The sequence below is a fragment of the Rhinatrema bivittatum genome, chromosome 6 (assembly GCF_901001135.1).
Source record: "Rhinatrema bivittatum chromosome 6, aRhiBiv1.1, whole genome shotgun sequence".
NCBI classification, from domain to species: domain Eukaryota; kingdom Metazoa; phylum Chordata; class Amphibia; order Gymnophiona; family Rhinatrematidae; genus Rhinatrema; species Rhinatrema bivittatum.
In genome coordinates, this window is record NC_042620.1 from 323369011 (window position 1) to 323389895 (window position 20885).

Genomic DNA, 20885 nt, shown 5'->3' on the forward strand with positions numbered 1-20885 from the left:
ACCTGATGCGCACCTCAGCCAGGGGCATTGCCTCGGTAGTGGCAGCCAGAAGACAACTATGGCTACGGAATTGGTCTGCGGGCATGACATCTAAAGCAAATCTCACAAGAATGCCTTTTAAAGGATCTCTTTTGTTCGGAAGCGAATTGGAGAAGCTAGCCAGCAAATGGGGCGAATCCACAGTGTCTCGGCTACCGGAAGATAGAAGTAAAAGATCTCAGCGTCCCTCCCCAAGAAGAACCAAGGGCAGAGGATTGCAACGCTTTAGACCCTACAGGACCTTGCAGTTACAGGCACCTTGTCCCTCTGGAAGGTCCCAGCCCTTTCGGAACAGACAGACCAAGAGGAGAGCAGGCCCGGGGGCAGGCTCCAGCCATGCTCCACAATGAGAATGGGCCGACCCATCCACAGGAAGAGGATATAGGGGGTCGACTTGCCCTCTTCTACCAAAGATGGGTTGAGATAACATCAGACAAATGGGTTCTAAACATCATTCGAGAAGGTTACTCTCTGGAGTTCCGCAGCATTCCTCGAGACAAATTTATGATGTCACTCTGCCACTCCCACTCCAAGAGACTGGCAGTAGAAACCACTCTAATAAGACTACTCGGTCTGAAGGCAATAACTCTGGTTCCCACACCCCAACAAAATACAGGACGCTATTCCATCTATTTTATCGTTCCCAAGAAGGAAGGATCATTCTGGCCTATCTTTCATCTCAAGAACGTCAACCGTCATCTGCAGATTCTACACCTCGGCATGGAAACTCTTCGCTCCATAATAATGGCAGGACAACTGGGAGAGTTTCTAACCTCCCTGGACCTTTCCGAAGCCAGCCTTCACATTCCAGTCCATCAGAATCATCAGCGCTTCCTGCGCTTTGCAATACTGAGCACTACGCTTCAGCCTAGAAACCGCTCCCAGAACCTTCACCAAAATCATGGAGGTCATGGCAGCAACACTGAGGAAGGGATCTTGGTACAACCTTACCTGGACTATTGACTAATCAGGGCAAAGTCTTCAGAAGAGAGCCGGCAGGTGATCAGCAGAGTCAAAAGCCTACTGTAGGAACTCAGTTGGGTCGTGAACACGGGCAAGAGCAGTTTGCAGCCCTCTCAATCGCTAGAGTACCTGAGGGCCCGTTTCAACACCAAACAGAGCAAAGTCTTCCTCCCTCCTCTGAGGAGAAGGAAACTGATGGAACAATTACAACAATTGATGACCAATGCACACCCAAGGTATGGGACTATCTTCAAGTCCTCAGCCTCATGGCATCAACCTTGGAGGTCGTCTCTTGGGCAAGGGCCCATATGCGACCGCTCCAGCGCTCCTTACTCCCACGAAGGAACTCACTGTCCCAGGACTACTCAATTCACCTCCAACTACCAGCAGAGGTACGTTCTCAGCTCCAGTGGTGCTTACAGGAAGACCACCTAAGCAGAGGAGTAAGCCTATCCCCACCGAACTGGATCTTGCTCACCATGGATGCGAGCCTGCGAGGGTGGGGAGCCCACTGTAAGGAACTGACGGCCCAGGGTCAATGGAACAAGGAAGAGGTGGAATGGAACATAAATCGCCTGGAAGCCCGAGCAGACAGATTAGCATGCCTGTGATTCAGCCACAGACTCCGAGGCAAAGCAATTCAAGTGATGTCTGACAATGCGACAATGGTTGCTTACATCAACCGCCAGGGAGGAACCAAGAGCCAGCAGGTATCTCTGGAGATAGAACCTCTCATGGCATGGGTGGAGATAAACCTACAAGGGATCTCTGCCTTCGATATCGCAGAAAAAGACAACGTCTTAGCAGACTTCTTCAGCAGAAAGAGCCTGGACCCAGGGGAATGGATGCTGTTGACCACAGCCTTTCAACTGATAGTAAATTGCTGGGGCCTCCCAGCCATGGATCTACTGGTCACCTTTCTCAGTGCCCAAGTCCCTGAGTTCTTCAGCCACAGATGAGAGCCACAATCCCAAGGAATCGACGCTCTCATCCAGACTTGGCCAGAGGAAGACCTACTGTACACCTATCCCCCACCCCATGGCCACTACTGGGCAGGGTCATCTGCAAGATAGAACATCACAGGGGACTAGTTCTGCTAGTGGCCCCGGATTGGCCAAGACAACCATGGTACGCAGACATGCAAAGACTCCTTGTGGGGAACCCTCTGTGCCTACCTCCTCACAGGGACCTTCTCCGGCAGGACCCGATTCTCCATGAAGATCTGTCTCGATTCTCTTTTTAGTCTCTTGAGAGGACTCGCCTGAAGAAGCGCGGTTACTCAAAGGCCATGATTGAAACCCTGCTCCGAGCCTGCAAGTTCTCCACATCCCTGTCATACATACTGATCTAGAGAGTATTTGAAGCCTGGTGTGAGGACTGTGGGATTCTCCCGCAGACAGCTAAGATTCCCATGATTCTGGAGTTCCTACAGGGACGGTATGAAGAAGGGGTTGTCACTCAACTCCCTCAAGGTCCAAGTAGCCGCACTGGCCTGCTTGAAAGATGAAGTAGATGGTATCCGGCTATCAACCCATCTGGATTTGTCCCGCTTCCTGAAAGGGGTTAAAGAACTCCAACCACCCCTATGGAATCTCAATCTAGTATTAGACTTCCTAGCTGGGGCTTCCTTCAGACCAACACGCAGTCTGCCTCTACGCCTCTTAACATTGAAGACTGCAATCCTGGTGGCAATATGTTCAGCTCGTCGCATCTCCAAACTACAGGCACGATCCTATCGGGAACTGTTCCTTAGGTTCACACCAGGAACCATACAACTGCGCACTGTCCCATCCTTCCTACCAAAAGTGGTTTCTGAGTTTCACTTGAACCAAACCATCTCACTATCATCTCCGGATGAACATAAGGACTCTGAAGACTCGCGCCTTCTTCGCCATCTAAATGTCGGCAGATTCCTAGTGCGATACCTGGAAAGATCAGAACCGGTGCGCAAAACGGACCACTTGTTTGTTCTTCACAGTGGGAAGAAACAAGGAGAAGCGGCCTCGTGGGCGACCATACCCTGCTGGATCAAAGAAGTAATCAAGGCAGCCTACACAGAGGAGGGAAAGCCCTTACTTCTACAGGTTAAGGCTCATTCTCTGAGGGCCCAGGCAGTCTCTTGGGCAGAAACCAAGCTGCTGTCGGCCGCTGAGATCTGTCGGGCGGTGACGTGGTCTTCCATACACACCTTCTCCAGGTTCTACCGCCTAGATGTTCAGGCCCGAGAAGATGCAGCCTTCGCAAGGGCAGTATTAAGTGGGCCACAGACAGCCTCCCACCCTGTCCGGGAGTAGCTTTTGTACATCACATTGGTGGTGAGTCCATCTGGCTACACACTAGGAAATGGAGAAATTACTTACCTGATAATTTTGTTTTCCTTAGTGTACACAGATGGACTCATCATCCCGCCCACGGCTGCCCCCAGAAAAGGAGAACCTCGGATAGCAAACCTCGAGACTAAGCAAATATGGGTAAGCCGCGGCCTACCCCTAGTTCAAGACACCCACAGTTTGTCCAGTGTCGGCGTTAATTGGTTGAGTGCACTGGCGGTCTCCAGTTTGGAAATTAGTTGAACCAGTTCAAGTTTTACTTTTTTTTTTTTAATTATTTATTTATGCACTTTACAATAATCATAAGAAAAGAAAAAAAAGGTATTTCCGATATTACATGTCATTACATCCTTTACTAGACATAATTATAACTAAGGAACATACACTATTAAGAAAGTAACCTGGTTATACTGTATTCTCCTTCAAAACATTAATTAAGGTAGGTATATAAGATTCCACTTTAACTAGAACATAATACCAGATACATGGAAAAAGCAAAAAGGAAATACCCAATTCTTATACTAAACTTCCTGAGCTGAGCTATTCTCAGTTCTATGGTTATCCAAGAAAAATCTCAATTGAGATGGTTTAAAAAAAAGGTACCGTGTATTATTCAGAAAAAGCAGACATTTACAGGGCTATCTGACTGAAAACTTAGCTCCCAACTGTCGGGCTTCCTGACCCATATCTAAAAATTTCTTTCTTCGAATTTGGGTAACCCGAGTAAGATCTGGGAATACCCAGATCTTTTGACCTAGGTACATTTTACTCCTATTTCGAAAAAAGGAATTCAATACTAAATCTCTATCTGTTGATAGTACAAATGTTACCAAGAGCATCTCTCTATAATCAATTTGTTCTTCCATTGTGGTTTCTAAAAATGCAGTTAGGTCTAGTTCTGCCCCCATTGAAGGTCTTGCCACCATTTCTTGTTCTTTCTTTGTTGATGATACAAAATATATATCAGAGATTAATGGTAATGATTCCTTTCAGAATTGGAAAACTTCAATAAGGTACTTATTAAACTGTTCACATGGAGAGATCAGTTTTACTTTAGGACATTTAGTACCCGTAAATTAAGGTATCTAACAGAGTTAAGAACATGCCATACTGGGTCAGACCAAGGGTCCATCAAGCCCAGCATCTGTCTCCAACTGTGGCCAATCCAGGCCATAAGAATCTGGCAAGTACCCAAAAACTAGGCCTATTCCATGTTACCGTTGCTAGTAATAGCAGTGGCTATTTTCTAAGTCAACTCAATTAATAGCAGGTAATGGACATCATGTAACAGCATTATTATTACTTGCTTGATCTTTAAAAGATTATAAAACACAATTGCATGCAAAATGTGTAGGTGAAGAATGTAAAAATTGCCTTACTGGGTCAGACCAATGGTCCATCAAGCACAGCATCACTTCCTGACAGTGGCTAATTGGAGGTTGTTGACAAAAAGTTCCTAGCAGATTTGAATGGGGAGGATCTGTTTCTTGTTCACTTCAAGCTCCTGGCAATAAAAGAGGTGGTGTCCCTTATACATACCCAGCTAGATTTCTTATTGCAGGATTAAAGCTGCAGCCTTGCTTTATAATGCTCTTGCCCATCCTGCAGAAGGTGGCATCCTTTTTTTCTAGAAGTAGCTTTGTGTCTTTCCACTCATTAATTTGTAATTGAACTCTACCTTAGGGAATATAGTACGTGACTCGAGAGCCGTGCTCGGCCTCTGTGTACAGCTATAAATCCTACACAGCAGCAGTGCCAAGAACTTATTGGCTCTTACCCTGGGATTAGGCTTTGTGGGAGGTGAGCCAAGAAAGTCCCTTTGAGGTTTCACAGAACCATTTAAGTATGGCGTAACCTTAGCCTATGAAAATAATTTTCAGATCTGGGACTGCTAATATGTTCCATTTCAGGAGGGGGCTCCTATGGTTAGGTCATTGAATTAGTTGTCATAAACTCCTAGAACAAGTTCAGATCTCTTTAAAGTGACCTTAGGTAAGCCCCTATCTATACCTCTGCCTCAGTTTACCCAGATATATTTCTCCAATTAACACTTTGGAAGATTGTAATCTAGACCCCAGAGATGGCTGCATGTGTTAGAAGATAAGAAGTTAGGAATTCAGGGATCCTTGTGTTGAATTGATCAAAGAAGTGAAGACTTAAAGCAAGCTTTTCCACCTTTTATTCATGAATTCTTAAAGAGGCCGATTCAGTATGGTGCGCTCGGCTGAGCACACCGTTTAGCACCCGTTTGGCCATGCATTTTCAACGCACGTCTATTACCTATTATACTGTAAGGGGTAATAGTACCTTGAAAACGCACAGCCAAACTCGCAAAAACTAATAGCGCTCATCACATGCAAATGCATGTTGATGAGCCTATTAGTCGCCCGGGACACTGAAATTAAAATGTGCAGCCAAGTCGCACATTTTACTCTCAGAAATTAACGCCTGCCCAGAGGCAGGGATTTATCATAGACAGCACCCGGAGAGTGTACAGAAAAGCAGAAAAAACTGCTTTTCTGCACACCCTCCGACTTAATATCATAGCAATATCCCAAAAATAAAAAACCCCAAAAATTTCAAACAAAAAAAATCTGTCTGCCAGTCCAAAAACGGACGCTCAATTTTGCCGGCGTCCATTTTCCGAATCCGTGGCTGTCAGCAGGATCAAAAAACGACACCGGTAAAATTAAGCGTCTGTTGTCAGACCCGCTAACAGCCGCCGCTTCCGATAAGGAGGCGCTAGGGATGCGCTATTGTCCCTAGCGCCTCCTTATTAGTGTGGATCCTAATTTAAATAGAGAATCGCGCGCCCAGGCACCGAGCACTCACTCTCCTGCACTTTATATTGAATCAGCCTGAAAGAGAGGTTTCGGTCCCCAAACCTCTCTTTTAAGAATTCATGATTAAAAGGTGGAAAGCTTGATTAAGTCTTCACATCCTTGATCAATTCAACACAAGGATCCATGAATTCCTAGCACTATACTATTTCCGTTTATGGTTATTCACCACTAGCGTATACCGCTCATCATCTCCACTTCCTATTGGCAGAAGATAAAAACTGGGGGACTGACATTTCAATAAAGATTTGGCATTTTGGAATTCTTGAACTTTTCCTGTATAAATTGTTTTTTCTGGTTTGTTTTATATGGACCTTTGCAATTGATTTTGCAACACACCTGTTGACTGTGTTCATATTAGTGTGTTTGCCCATCGTTCCACATTTCATTGTGAGAAGATAAGAAGTACCATCCTGAGACCAAAGGTCCATCGCTGTGGTCAAAAGTACCCAGCAAGTCACAAAGAGTAGGATCCTTTCTTTGTTGTTCCCCCTAGGGATAAGTGGTGGCTTTCCCAAATCTAGCTGGCTAATAAGATAGGACGTATTTTTTTGACTTAGAGCACAATCAAGCTATGGAATCTGTTGCTGGAGGATGTGGTCAAGGCAACTAACATGGTGGGGTTCCAAAGAGAGTTGGATAAGTTCCTGAAGGAAAAATCCATAAACATTAGCCAGGTAGGCTTGGGAAAGCCAGGGCTTATCCCTTGGAGTGAGAAACAAGAAAGAGGTCAACTACTGGGGATCTGATGGGTACTTGTAACTCAGACTGGATACAATCTGAGACAATGCTGGGCTTGATGGACCTTGGTCTGAACCAGCAAGGCACTTCGTATGTTCTTATGTTGGACTTGTCCACATTAAATCTAATCTGCTGTTTAGATGCCCGGTCCTGTAAAGTCCTTGTGCATCTCCTCACAATCCGCATATTGATCTGTGAAGCATGTTGATATTATTTATTTAATGAAAAGTGCTACCTAAATACAAATTAATGAAATGATTATACTCAGGTGGTCCCTTCTCATTGTAGTGCAAGTATAAAGTGTTTCTCAAACACAAGTTAAAGGCTGGGAAGCAATATCACCCCTCCTGCCTTTAACACTGTGGCAGGGTGAAATTCCATCCCAGCAAGCCCATTGTGGCATGGGGGTGTTGTGAGGTAGTGTAGGAGGTTATCATGGGATTTAATTTCAAGCAGGCTGGGGTTCTTTTGATTGGCCCTTGCATTCCCAGGTAGTTTGGGCCCGAAGAGTTGTGTCTGCTTAAGGGACCGTTGGGAGTTGGTTACTGCACTCCTTTACGTAGCAGTCAGCCAGGAGGTTTTTTCTGGAAGTTTTGTTGGTCAGGACCCATCAGGGAGAATTACAATGGTCTGGACATTTGGTGGCAGCTCTGGAGGTATCGGGTCAAGTCGTTCAGCTTGTAGAGGGAGCACAGTTGGTGCGCTTGGAGGCTGGAAAGAGATCCCTTTTTGGTGCTAAGGGGAGGCTGTGATTATGACATCGTCAGAAGTTGAGGAAAGCACCACATCACTTCCTTTGTTGGAGGGTGGCAGACAACCTTTTTTGCATTCTGAGGTGGGTTCGCGTGTATTGGGAAGTTCTTTGGTGCACACGAGTGAAGAGGGAGGTGGGGTGCATGTGGCAGTAGCAGCAGGCAGTATCATGTTATCAATGGAAGCTGCCTTGGAGGGGGTGGAGGAGCGACGATGCACAGGAGGCCCACTTAGCTCTGGATCTTCTTGGGATGTTTCAGTGCAGCGGACAGCGAATTTGTTGGGAGCCAGATGCGGAGCGGTTGTTGCAGGTCCAAAGGGAATGCAATGTCGGGTGGTGCTATGGAGAACAGCAGGAGAGAAGTTTTGGGGGGAGGGGTATCCTGTGCAACAGGGGAATTGGGAGGTAATGGGCCATCTGCTGAGCGGGGAGGCAAGAGAAGGAGTAAGAATAAGTCAGGAAGTAAAGTAGCAGATTGTGGGGCCGACGTACCTCGAGCATCGGGATCAAGAGGCAAGGGAGTGTATGCTGAGCCAATGATGGAGTGAGCTTTGGGGGGAATGGAGATTCCCTCCTGTGGGATTCAGGAGAAGTGTTGGTGCTGGGGGTGCGGGGGCAGGGTTATGCAGTTGGGGGTGGTTATGGGATGAAGGGTTCTGGGATGTTGGGTTAGGGGTGAGATGGAGTTTTGGTGGTGGGGGATGGGGAGGAGGGGCATGGCATGGGCTAGATTGGTGGCCAGGTGAGAGAGAGGACAGTTGGGGAGTATGGGTCCTGTGGGGTCTTGGGAAAGCACAGGTAGAGGTGAGGTTTACTGTCCAGGGTTAACAGATGGTAGTTTTCAGAGGGAATTGCAAGTGGGGGAGCAGGATTGGGTAGGACATAAGAACATAAGAAATTGCCATGCTGGGTCAGACCAAGGGTCCATCAAGCCCAGCATTCTGTTTCCAACAGAGGCCAAACCAGGCCACAAGAACCTGGCAATTACCCAAACACTAAGAAGATCCCATGCTACTGATGCAATTAATAGCAGTGGCTATTCCCTAAGTAAACTTGATTAATAGCCATTAATGGACTTCTCCTCCAAGAACTTATCCAAACCTTTTTTGAACCCAGCTACACTAACTGCACTAACCACATCCTCTAGCAACAAATTCCAGAGCTTTATTGTGCATTGAGTGAAAAAGAATTTTCTCCGATTAGTCTTAAATGTGCTACTTGCTAACTTCATGGAATGCCCCCTAGTCCTTCTATTATTCGAAAGTGTAAATAACTGATTCACATCTACTCGTTCAAGACCTCTCATGATCTTAAAGACCTCTATCATATCCCCCCTCAGCCGTTTGGGGTCATTATTTGGAAGGAGTGGGGTGGGTCTTACCTCTGTTTCAGGTTCAGCAGGAAGAGAGGAGAGTTTGTGTCCATTGGGGCAGGTGACAAGGCGTGAAGTGGAGTGGAGTGGATGGCAGAGATGAACAGCCCAGGACATTGTGGCATGAGACTTGGAGGGAAGTGGATTCATCACATGGAGATGAGGCCCGCAATGGTGATCCAGAAGGTCAGCTCGTCGTGCATGATAGCGAGTCAGCTAGCAATGGACCAAGGTTGTCAGTTGGTGAGCAGTCTGCAGGGAATCATGCTGAGTGAGCTTTCTGGGTCGAGGAAGAGTGGGAAGGGGCACAGTTCTTCATCCTCTTCATCATCTTCTTCTTTCTCATCATCTGATAGGTCAGAGGGTGGTGAGAGAGGGGTGCGGGGGGGGGGGGCAGGGCAGGATATGGGGCAGCTTTAATTACCCAGTCAGAGCTTTGGGATGGTGTCCCGAGAGGTTTGTTTAAAAAGATTAGAAAGAAAAGATATTCTGACATATTCAAGTTATTAGAGGGTAGGAGGGGCGTTAGGAAGGGGAAAAAGAAGGACAAAGAGTGCGAGGTGCCCAAGAAGATCCCGAAAAATATTCTAAACTGGGTGCATTGTTTGTTTTTTGTGGTTGGCCAGCGTGGTGCGACATTTTGATCCTTCGCAATATGGAGCTTTATTGGTATATGAAGATAGAATTATTGGGGCACTTTGGGACTTTGAGGGTTGGGCTTGGCTCAATTATGATGAACGGTTCCGAGATAAAATGGAGGTGAACAGGTTCATGCCCTGGGGTACCCAAGACATCAACATATGGTTGATGCAAATGTCTAATAAGGGTCATAGTGGGGGGGGGGGGGGGGGAGTGAAGGCTGGGGGATCGCATCAGCCAGGGAGTTTTTCTCAAGAGGCAGGTCAACAAGGGGGGGGGATCCTTTCATGAGCCTGGTGGTAAATCAGGATCTCAAGCCAAAGGGCACACCAACAGACTTGATGTCTGCTGGTGCTTTAATACATCCTCGTGTTTATTCTCAGATTGTAAGTTTCGACATGCTTGCTTGATTTGTGGGGCAGGACACCTGGCTTCCAAGTATAGTAAGAGAGTTGCCGGTGGTGTAAGCAGGGGAGCCAAGCAGAGACCCACTTTTGGTGCGAGCTCCTTCACCGGTCAGATTGTATATAATGTGCGGTTGGTTCCAAGTTTATCCGGACAGAGTAGCCGCAGCTTGGTTGGGGGAGAGTTTTGGGGATGGGTTTTCGATTCCTTATGTGGGCCCAAGTTTCGGAGTTAGAGCTAGGGATGCCAGATCGGCTACCTGTTTTGTGAGGGTGGTTAATGACAAACTGCTAACGGAGTTGGGTGTATTGCAGGGCCGTTTGCAGTACTGTCTTCTGTGCCCATGCACTTATCTCCTCTTGCGGTTGTACCAAAGAAGGAGGTGGGTAAGTATAGGTAAATTCTTAACTTGTCATCTCATTCTGGTTTTTCGGTCAATGATTTTATTCCTGAGGCGCGGAGCTCTGTTTGATATGCGTCTTTTGATGAGGCGGTTGCTTTGGTGGATGGGGGATACTACTAGCCAAAGCAGATATTGAATTGGTTTTTAGATTCACCCGGGTAGTTTTCTTCTTTTAGGTTTTGTTTTCCAGGGGCAGTATTTCGTGGTTCATTGTCTTCCCATGGGATATGCTATGTCTTGTGCTTTCTTTGAGACTTTCAGCACTTTCGTGCATTGGGCGACATTTAAACATACAGGTCTTGACACCATGCTGCACTATTTGGATGATTTCTTGTTTGTGGGCCCATGTAGGGATTTGCTTGCTGGTTTTTTGGAGATAGCTCAGTTTATGTGGATTCCTATAACCCACAGTAAAACAGAAGGTCCATTGGTGAGATTAACTTTTCCGAGGATTGAGCTAGATGCTGAGCACAAGGTGTGTTGTCTGCTGGTGGAAAAAGTGGTTAAGCTGAGGGAGTTAGAAGCTGATGGGCATGGCCAAAAAAGTGACTTTGCTTCAAATGCAATCGCTGACTGGTTCTTTGAATTTCACATGCCATGTTATTCCGATGGGGTATGCATTTATTCAAAGAATTTCATCAGGAACAGTAGGGGTGCAGGCGGGTCATCAATTTATTATAGTGAAGGCTCAGATTAAAAAATACTTTTTTGACATGTTTAATGGCGTTTTGATAATGCAGGAGGCGCAAGTGTCTAATATGGAGCTGGAGTTGTATTCCTATGCTACAGGATAGGTTTTGGGGTCTATTTGAGAGGTGCTTGGTGGCTTGAGGCGTAGTTTCCCATTGTGGCTTTGGCTTTATGTAGTCAGGTTGAGGGACAGAAAGATGCATAAACTTTCTCCTCTCTCTCTCTCATAGATATATATCTATACATACACATATATACGTATGCTCTTTCCCTCATACACACACATGTTCCCTCTTACATACACATGCACATGCTCCCTCTCTCTCATACACATTCTCACTCACACACATGCTCACAGATACCATGGTCTACTCCTGCTTTGATGGCTTCGTCTTTTGTTTCTGATGTTCTTCGTTCGTGCCTCCAGTTGTCTTCATGTTCCTGATGCCCTGCGTCCATGACTCCAGATGTCTTCAGGTTCCTGATGTCCTTTGTCCGTATGTCCAGATGTCTCCATGTTCCTGAAGTCCACTGTTCCTTCCTGACGCCTCTGCCTTCGCCTCTGCCTCCATGCCTTGGTTCCTTGATGTTCACTTTCCTGGCGTGCCATTGTCATGGTCCATGACCAGCCCACGGGTGGACTGTGTAGGGCACCTCACGGTACAAGGCCATCTTCTCCTGCGCAGTGCAAACCTCCGGAAGACTTCTGCTTCAGTCCTAAGTCTTGAATCCTGAGTTGTCTTTGAATCCTTGAGAATCTTTTGCTTGAGTCTTGTCTCGGTCCTCGGAGTTCCTTGCATTTGCTTCCGTCCATGCCAAAGACTCTGTTCGAACCTGCTTCGCTCCAGCATGGTCCGTGACCAGTCCCACGGGTGGACTGTGTAGGGTGCATCCCGGTGCAGGCCTCTTCAGTATCTTCGCCATGTTCCAATATCAGCTTCCAGTATCGCTCCTAGAGTCTGCTTCGAGTCCAGCGTGGTCCGCGACCAGTCCCGCGGGTGGACTGTGTAGGGCGCGCTGCGTCACAGTCTCGACCCAGCACTTTGATCCTTGATCCTACGTCTACAGTGCCTTGATCCTTTGCCTACGTCTACAGTGTCCTCGCCTGGGTCTTCATCCAAAGTCTTCTGTGTTCTAAGGACTCCATCTGCCCTTGTTCTCTGTCCGGCCTGCCCGCCTTTTGCCGTTACCCAGCAGTAGGTTCGAAAGGGCTAGGAACTGTCAGAGGGACTGTTCATTGATCAACATTGCGTTGTTGGTCATCCTGGGGCGTGCAGGTCCGGTAGAGGGTCAAACCTCCGTCTCCTTGTCTTCGCTTCAGCCTTGTCCTGCTCCTCGTTACCTGTGCTCGCACCAGCTCACCTCCCGCGGTGTGTCTTGGGGCTCCTCCCTGAGTCATGCCGTGGCCCAAGGGCTCACAACACCCATTTCAGAAATGACCGCGCCTCCGCGCTCGTAACACCAAATATTGGTGTGCTGTTTTTTTGTTCAGGCAGCACGGGGGAGGGGGGGTGTATGGGTGGTCCTGCCTGCCCATTATTCCAAATATCTCCAATCAAGATGCATAGATGTTACCTTTCAGATCTAGAGTTGGATGTGCTAAGAGTGTGTTTTCCCTGTTTTGTGTCTGAGGACAGTAGGCACTGTGTCTAGAACATCATGTCCTAAGTGCATTAATGTGTGGTAGTTGAAAGAATAGTCCTTGTAAATTTCAGAGTCTCAAAATCACCTGATCCATGTGTCATACATGAAGCATTACTGCTGTTCTAGGCAAGGCACAGCATTTTACAGGTTCTCTTAGGGTATATTCTCACAAGCTGGCCCTTTCCTCATCTGATCTTGGCCAGCGCAGTCCCTAGGGGCAGGACATAAATGTTTTAATCTGCTCAGGATCAGGCCTGGCGCGACCAGGTGTGCAAACTGTGCAATTGCATAGGGATGCACACCTGGGGTGGGGGCGGAATCGGGAGTAAGGAGAAGCCTGTGCTACCACTGGTGGATCCAATCCCACCGGTGGCGGAAGAATCAGAAAGCCCATGCGGCTGCCACTGGGCTCCATTCTACAGGTGGTGGAAGAAGCCTGTCCTGCAGCTCCTCCTCAAGTGCAGGCCCCACGGTAATTCAACACTCACGGTGCATCGCAAGATGAGAATACGGGAAAGGCTAGCACCACGAGTGTTGAATTACCACGCAGCCAGCATGCAGGAGGAGATGCAGAACGGCTGCTCTCCCCAACAAAGAAGATTCAGGCTGAAGGCAGCAGCTGCGGAGGAGGGAAGGACCCGTGGACCCTGCCTGCCTGGGATGAGCGGGGGTGTGTGAATGGGAGCCTCCCTGGCATTTGGGTGGAATTGAATGGGAGTTTGCCTGGGGTGTGTGGGTGCGAATGGGAACTTGTCTGGGTTGTGTGCGTGAGAAAGAATGGGAGCTGCCTGGGTTGTGTGTGTGTGTGTGTGTGTGAGAGAGAGAGAATGGGGCTGTAGGTGGATACCAACCTGCCAGCCGCTGAAATGAAGAGGAGGGCCGGGGCTGCTAGCAGATCCCAACCAAAGATGAGATGGAGATGTCTATGGATTTGTCTGAGAGGAAGTGTATGTGTGTGTATAGGCTTGTGTGTGTAAATATAAGAAAGAGAGGAGAAAATTTGTGCACTCCATGCCCAATAATCCACGACAATCTCAGGGTGACTGGAAATCAAAAGTTCCCAGGTATGGAGAGCATGAATTTTTAAAATCCTTTTTAGTTTTATTTTTCGGTTGTTATTTAATGTGTCTGCTCTTTTGAAATATTTTATTGGTGTTTGGGACATTTAAAAAAAATTGTGAATTTTTAACTATTCAATCTTTTATTTGTCATCTGTTTTTGGAATATTATTATTAGCATGTCTTTACTATTATGATTAGGTATTTATTATATTTCTTGATTATATTATTTGATGTTTGAGGAATGGTGATAGTTCTGGTTTTTATTGTTTCACTGCATAGAGCATCTGGCTTCTTGTAGATTTCAGTTCAGGTTTCATCACGTTTGTATTTCTACTTTATGGTTGGTCTTAGTCTATATTTGGTGAGAAGTATAGGAGTGCTTTAGGGCTTTTGGAGGGTCAAGTTAACACACGTTATAATAGGGTTCCAAGCGTGTTTTTACCGGTTTTCTGGTTAGCATCACAGCAGTGCATGTAAATATAATGTAAGTGATATTTTTCCTGCAGAATATGGTACTTTGATATTTTTCATGTAAAATGTAATTATAAATGCATAACTCTTAACTGTGTATGTGGCATGGGCTAAGGAGGGAGGTTGGGGAGCTGGACATTGTGCAAGGCTATAAGGTTCGCCAAGGACACCTAATCGAGGGGGGGTGGGGGGGGTATCATTTTTCAAAGTTTGTATCACTGAAGAGAGCTGGGCTTTTTTTTTTTGTTGGTGAGCCTGGGACAGACAATGAATGAACATTGGGGGAAAAACTTGCTCAGGATGGGAAAAGAAACACTTAGACCCCAAGTGCAACATCCTGAGGTAACAAGTTTTCAGCCTCTACCCAATAAACAGGCAGATACAGTAAAGGTCGCGGGACAGCGGGCGAGTGCCCGCTCTCCCGGCGTGCGCACAGGCCAGTGTCCTGTGCGCGCAATTCAGTAAACTAAAATATTTAAATTAGGACTGGCGGTAAAAAGAGGCGCAGTTTTTACTGCTTTTCTGTGCACTTTCCCAGTGCCGGCAGAAATTGGCGCCTACCCAAAGCGGCTTGGCTGCATATTTTACTTTCTGTATCGCGTGGGAATTACTTATAGTGCCATCAACATACATTTGCATGTTGCGGGCGCTATTAGTCTCGGGGGGGTTGGACGCGTGAATAAGGGGTAAAGCTAGCACCTCCAAAACGCATGTCCAAATGCAGGTTAACAGTGCGCTCCACACTGTACTGTATCGGCCTGTATATGGGTTGAGTTTCAGCTGACTAGAATCATACAAATAAATGCCACTCATGACCCAACCATCTAGAAATATATGCTCATGCATATTCATCATGTGGGATATTCTGAGAGCTGGACGTGGCTGGAGTTGGGACTCAGAGAATCCCTTATCCTAACCACACTGCTTGACTAAAATCGTTGGCAGCAGTAGGTGAGCGGCCCTGGTGTGGAGCGTAAACAATAAAAAAAAAAAAAAAACAAAACTGACAGGGCACGCGATTGATTGCCGCTCGACCTGCAGAACTGTTACAAAAGCGCCTGGGTTTTGTAACCTTCGTGGGTTTTTTTTTCCTGGGCGCCGGCCAATGAGAGGCGCAGCTGCGTGTCACGTGGCCCTGTTTTATATAACGCTTTGCCTAGGGACAGTTATTAGGAGCGTGGCGGGGTCGCCACTGTCCGCGACGATGGGCTCAGAGCTCGCGGCCGCAGGGGCGGCGAAGCGCTGCCCGCGCCGGGGGCTACAGGAGCCAAGGAGCCCGCCGTGCACGGCCTGGGAGCGTCCGCTGCTGAGATGGGCCACGTCCCGCGCCGGCCGGCTGGGCTACCGCGGGGGCCAGCGGCCGATGGGCGACGAGCAGCTGGCCCGGCACGCCGAGCTGCTGGCCCGGCACGCCGTGCTCCGGGCCGAGGAGGACTGGACGCTGGTGCCGCCGCGGGAGGCCGAGTGGGACGTGTTCACCTGCCGCTGGTGCTGGGGCTGCCTCTTCGAGCCCGTGTCGCTGCCCTGCGGGCACACCTTCTGCCGGTCCTGCCTGCGAGGAGAGCCCGGGAGCGCGTGCTGTGCCCTCTGCCCGCAGGCGGCCCGGCGCTGCCGGGTCAACGTGGTGCTGAGCCACCTCCTGCTCAAGCGCTTCCCGAGCCAGGTGCAGGCGATGCAGCTCCGGCAGGAGGGCGGCGCTCTGTCCCGGGAGAGGAAGTGGCAGGCCGCCCTGCGCAAGTACAACGAAGCGATCGGCTTAGGTGAGCGCACAGCCCCGCAGCGGTGCAGCCGGAGCCGCGCTGAACTTGGTGTGCCCCGCCTGAGGTTTGAAATAGAAGGAAAGGAGAGGAACTTAATTGCCCCCCCCATCGTTTTGGTTCTGAGCCGCTCGTTAGTGAATGTGAATTTGCTCCGCTGGCTGCCGGTGCGCTTCTGCCTTGGGGGTCCAGTAAAAGTAGACCTGGGAGGATCGTGTCCAGGGGCTAAGATTGGGGGCTGTCTTTGTGCAGCAATGCCGGGGATCGGTGACGAGGGGAGGATTGCCTGACGCCCGCTTTTTTTCCCTTTCTAAACAGCGCTGGCAGATGATATAAAGTGGGTCAGGAGAGCAGCGTTGCATAAGCGCGCGCTGTGTCTGCCACCCCGGGCTGCGATCCTTTCGCTCCGGGAATAGAACAGAACAGAACAGTTGTATAACCAGGGAGGGCGTCGCAGAATTGGGTCAAGTGGCTGAGAACATCGCTCTGGCTAAGGCTTTCATTTAGATCGGGGAACAGTTCGGTGCATGTTTGTCTCCTGCCTAGAGAAGTCTCTTGAATCATCGTTTCATAATACCATTACTGCCTTTTGTTCGCTTGGAACTAGCAGCAGCCGACTTAGAACTGCCGCACAGCAAGCAGAAGTAGCATCTCTTGCTGAGTGGAAGACAAGAATTTGTACTTTGAAAAGAGTTTCTTTCTTTCACAGCAGGGCATTGCAAAAGGAATTAGGTGTCCTAGACGAGCCTTCAATCTTGGATTACTCCCCACCACCAGCTGCCTATCAGTGGTAGCTCCCCCTCTCACCCTCTGCCAAGTCTTGCATCTGTGCCCCTCCCTCCTTCACGGTACCCAGCATCCTACTACTTACCACTTCTCTAGCACTGCTTGAGGTACTCAGCGCTGTACAAAATCATAGCTGCGTTTCCATGGTTTTTCCCACTCCTGCACCCCCCCCCCCCCAATTTTGTTGACCCTGCTTCAAAGATTACCTTGCCTAAGTGCACACTGGGGGGGGGGGGGGTCGTGTATCGAAGTCCCCAGTGAGCAGGGCTAGTGCAGGGTTTTTTGGTACATTTTTTTTGGGATGTTCTAAACTGGCAGCCCTCCTTCTACTTTGTCTTCAATCCTTACAGGCTGCTGTGCATCCATCACCATCTCTGCTGGGCATGGTCTCCCCCCTGTTTACTGTCTGTCCTAGAGAGAGGGTTTGGGCAGAAAAGTAGTAGTATTGGGCAGAGCCCCTGAAAAAGGTGAAGAGGGAGTGCTACAGTGAAACAGGAGAAGGTTGGGTTTTGACCTCGTTGTGCCACAGCAGGTTAGCCACTTGTGCTGCTTAGCCCTGCTGGTACATTCTGTATAATGGAAACTGAAATGATTTATCTGTCATGCTCATCTTATGACAAGCTCAACGGAGTCGTGCACCCGCTGTTATGCAACCTGTGTTGGAATGCCTGTAGCTGTCTTCTTTTTTTTTTTTTTTTTGGTTTGTTTGTTTTAATAGGAAATGTTGAATATGCATGGTAGGAACTTGCATAACAGTTGGTCAATTACCTTTTACCTTAACTGTTAGCAAAGATAGAAAACGATAAAGAATAAATCCTTAGAACTGCTGTCCTTGAATGGCAAGTAATTTCAGTTTGTCTGACAGAACTGGAGTGGAGGAAAAGTCTCTAGTGGTTAGAGCAGGAGACTTGAGAGCCAGAGAAGCTAGGGTTCAAATCTCACTCCCATTGATGCTGCTTGTGACCTTGGGCAAGCCACTTTATCCTCCACTGCCTCAAGTGCAAACTTAGGGCCCTGCCCATGAGGTATCTGTGATATCTGAATATAACTCACCTTGATCTGGGGTTTTGAAAGATGAGTAATTACATCTAAAATCCACTCAATGGGAGTCACACACATGGGACTAGCTAGATAAGGATTGTCCCCAAATATAAAAGGAGGGATGGGCGAAGATGACAGATCCCAGCCAGATGGGTTTCACAATGAAGTAGGAAAGAGAATCACATTTGCTTAAGCCAATCCAGTGCTGTGGGGCTCTGAATCTGCCGCGTGTGCTTGGGTTTGTGAGAGAGAGTAGTGGTAGCAATAGGAGCTGATGTGGGGGTGGGCGGCTGGTTTTAGGTTGAGTATGGGCAGAGTGGATGGGCCAGTTTGGCCTTTCTGCCATCATTTGCTGTGTAGTATTGAACACAATGCAATTCGTGTTGTAAATTAACATTTCAGCAGGTAAAGTACTAAGTAAATGGCACAGCATCAATACACGTTAATGATAGGGGACCAGTTGCAGCCATTCTGTCTGCTTGAGTTGGTGTCACATCTTTGTTTTCAAAGGTGCTTCATTAGTGCACATAAGAGTTTTGCTTATTTTAGCTATAGCATTCATGCAACCCAGGAAATGATCATTTTAGTAATGGCCTTATTTTCAGAATCTATCATTTTTTAATGCAGGTTTTCCTAGCATGTAGATAGATGGTCTCAGGACCAGTGGGTTTATGCTCCCCTGCCAGCAGATGGAGACAGAGCAAGCTGACATCACAGTATATATATATATAACCCTGCAGTGACCCCAGCCTGTCAGTATTCTCCGTCTCCGGCAGATGGTGGATGTGCATCTCCGTATGGAGATTGCTTCAAGCTTTTTTTTTTTTTTTTTTTGGAAGGAGAAATTTGAAATTCTAAATTCAGGAAAAGAGAGCCCCACTCTCCTGCGGTGATACCTAAAGATCACTCCTCAGTTGAGAATTCCTGAGTTGATTTCTGTGGTCCCTCAGAGTTGTGCCTTGGCCCAGAAGCTGGGTTTCCTGGCGTGAAGTTAGCTGCTAGTTCAGCTGAAAGGCAGCGGGTGCTGGAGGCCGAGCGCGGTGGTGACGGCAGATGCCCTCTCCCCCTGCAGCCGGAGGCTGTTTCTGTACTCAGCCGGTAAGTGCTGAGCTCAGGAAAGGTTAAAAAAAAAAAAAAAAGTTTTAACCTGAATCAGAGACAGCTAGAGAGGTTTCAGGGCTTCCTCCAGTCTCCGTTCTTGGCGCGTTGTACCGACGTTCATTCCCGCGCTCATTGGGGTTGGGGGAACTGAGCAGCTGGGCGGGTTGAGCAGCCCCCAGAGGGCCAGGCCCTGCATTTAGGCTTTGTTTTCGCATGCCGCATGGTAGGCCGTGGTGGCCGTTTTTGCATGCTTTTGAGCATGTTCTGCTGCCCTCTATAGGCCATCGTTTTGTGCAGTGCATCGGCTCTGCGTACTCCTTGGTTGCTTAGTTTTTGAGCGCTTTATGTGCACAAATGTTTTATGTGCTCAACTGGGAGCACAAGTTGTGCACGCGTTTGGCCATTCTTTCTTCTAGGGGCTTAATTTTTGGGAGCACTTTTTTTTTTTTTTTAAGCGCAGACTGTTCTTTCACGCGCCTACTGCCGTCATGGCGCCAGTAAGCAAGAAGCCTAAGCGTTTTCCTATTTGTGTTGCCTGTCATATTAGGGCTTCTCAGCCTGACCTGACTTCTAACCTAAGTCAGTGCTGCTCAGGGAGAGTTGTCTTCCTCTGATTTTGTTAAGCCTGGCTCTTCCCATTTTGATGCTGGGTTGGTCACGGCCTTGACTGGGGGGGGGACGCCAGATCTTGGTTCTCTCTTGATGGGCTCCTCCGCTGGCGAGGGCAGTGCTGTAGTGCTGTAGGACCATTTCCAGTTCCTTTTGGGGTTAATTTGGACCTGGCTGCTTTTTTGTAGGTGGAAACGTTTTCAATGCTTGCAAGCCTTCCTACGTGTGCAGTCCTCCTTATTTTTATTTATTATTATCTCAATTGAGATATCACACCGGTTTACATTCAGGTACTGTTGGTATTTTTCTATCCCCAGAGGGCTTATAATCTAAGTTTTTGTACCTGAGGCAATGGAGGGTAAAGTGACTTGCCCAAGCAGGACTCGAACCCTGGTCTCCTGGTTCATAGTGCACTGCTCTAACCACTAGGCTATTCCTCCTCTCTTTCAGACCATCAGCCGGTGGCTCCTCCCTCTTCCAGTCCTATGCTTAAGCGCCAGAGCTCACCTTGGCTCCCTGCAGGTGTTCCCGACAGGAATCTGTATGGTATTGATGATGTTGATCCTGATTCCTTAGAAGATGGGGACATTCCTCCAGGACTGGCACAGTATCGAACCTTGAAACAGTTGAGTGACCCTGGTTCAGATGCCATGCCTGATCTGAGGAAGAATCCCATTTTGTCTTCCTTACGTAAAGCCTCTTATTATTATTATTATTTTTTTTTCCCTGTGATGGATGCCATTCAGGAATTAATTGATCTGGGATGGGAAGCCCAGAGGCAAATTTTAAAGGGGGTCAGACACTGGAAAGCCTGTACCCCCTGGATCCGGCTGTGATAGAGCATTTGCGTTTTCCCAAAATGGATGCTTTGGTATGTGCCGTGTCTAAGCGAATGACTATCCCTGTAGAGGGAGGAGCAGCCTTGAAGGATGTGCCTGACAGAAGGATTGAGGCTATTCTCAAGCAAGCCTTTGAGGCATTGGTGATGAATTTACAGATTGCCTCCTGTTGCACCCTAGTGGCGAGATCTTGTCTGCTTCTCTCTCAGGAGGTTGATGAGTCTGGAGGGAATTCCAGAGCAGTTATGGAACCCGCTGCCGCCTTTTCAGCAGACGCAGGGGAGTGGTTGCGAAATCGGTCGGCTGATGCAGCCTCCAAACCCAGTCTTACCAAGATGCCTCTTCAAAGGCTCGCTCTTGATTTGGGAGCGAGTTGGAGAAACTGGCCAGTAAGTGGGGA

General features: G+C 48.1%; 1 protein-coding gene across 1 annotated transcript in view; it reads left to right on the forward strand.

Annotated features, from left to right (window-relative positions):
* Positions 1-15517: 15517 nt before the first annotated feature.
* The window catches only part of LONRF3 (LON peptidase N-terminal domain and ring finger 3), a 91198-nt gene continuing 85830 nt past the window's right edge, over positions 15518-20885 (forward strand). Inside the window, exon 1 of the mRNA XM_029607590.1 lies at positions 15518-16112. Coding sequence (XP_029463450.1) covers positions 15557-16112 — 556 coding nt within the window. The 5' untranslated portion in view covers positions 15518-15556. The remainder of the gene's footprint in view (positions 16113-20885) is intronic.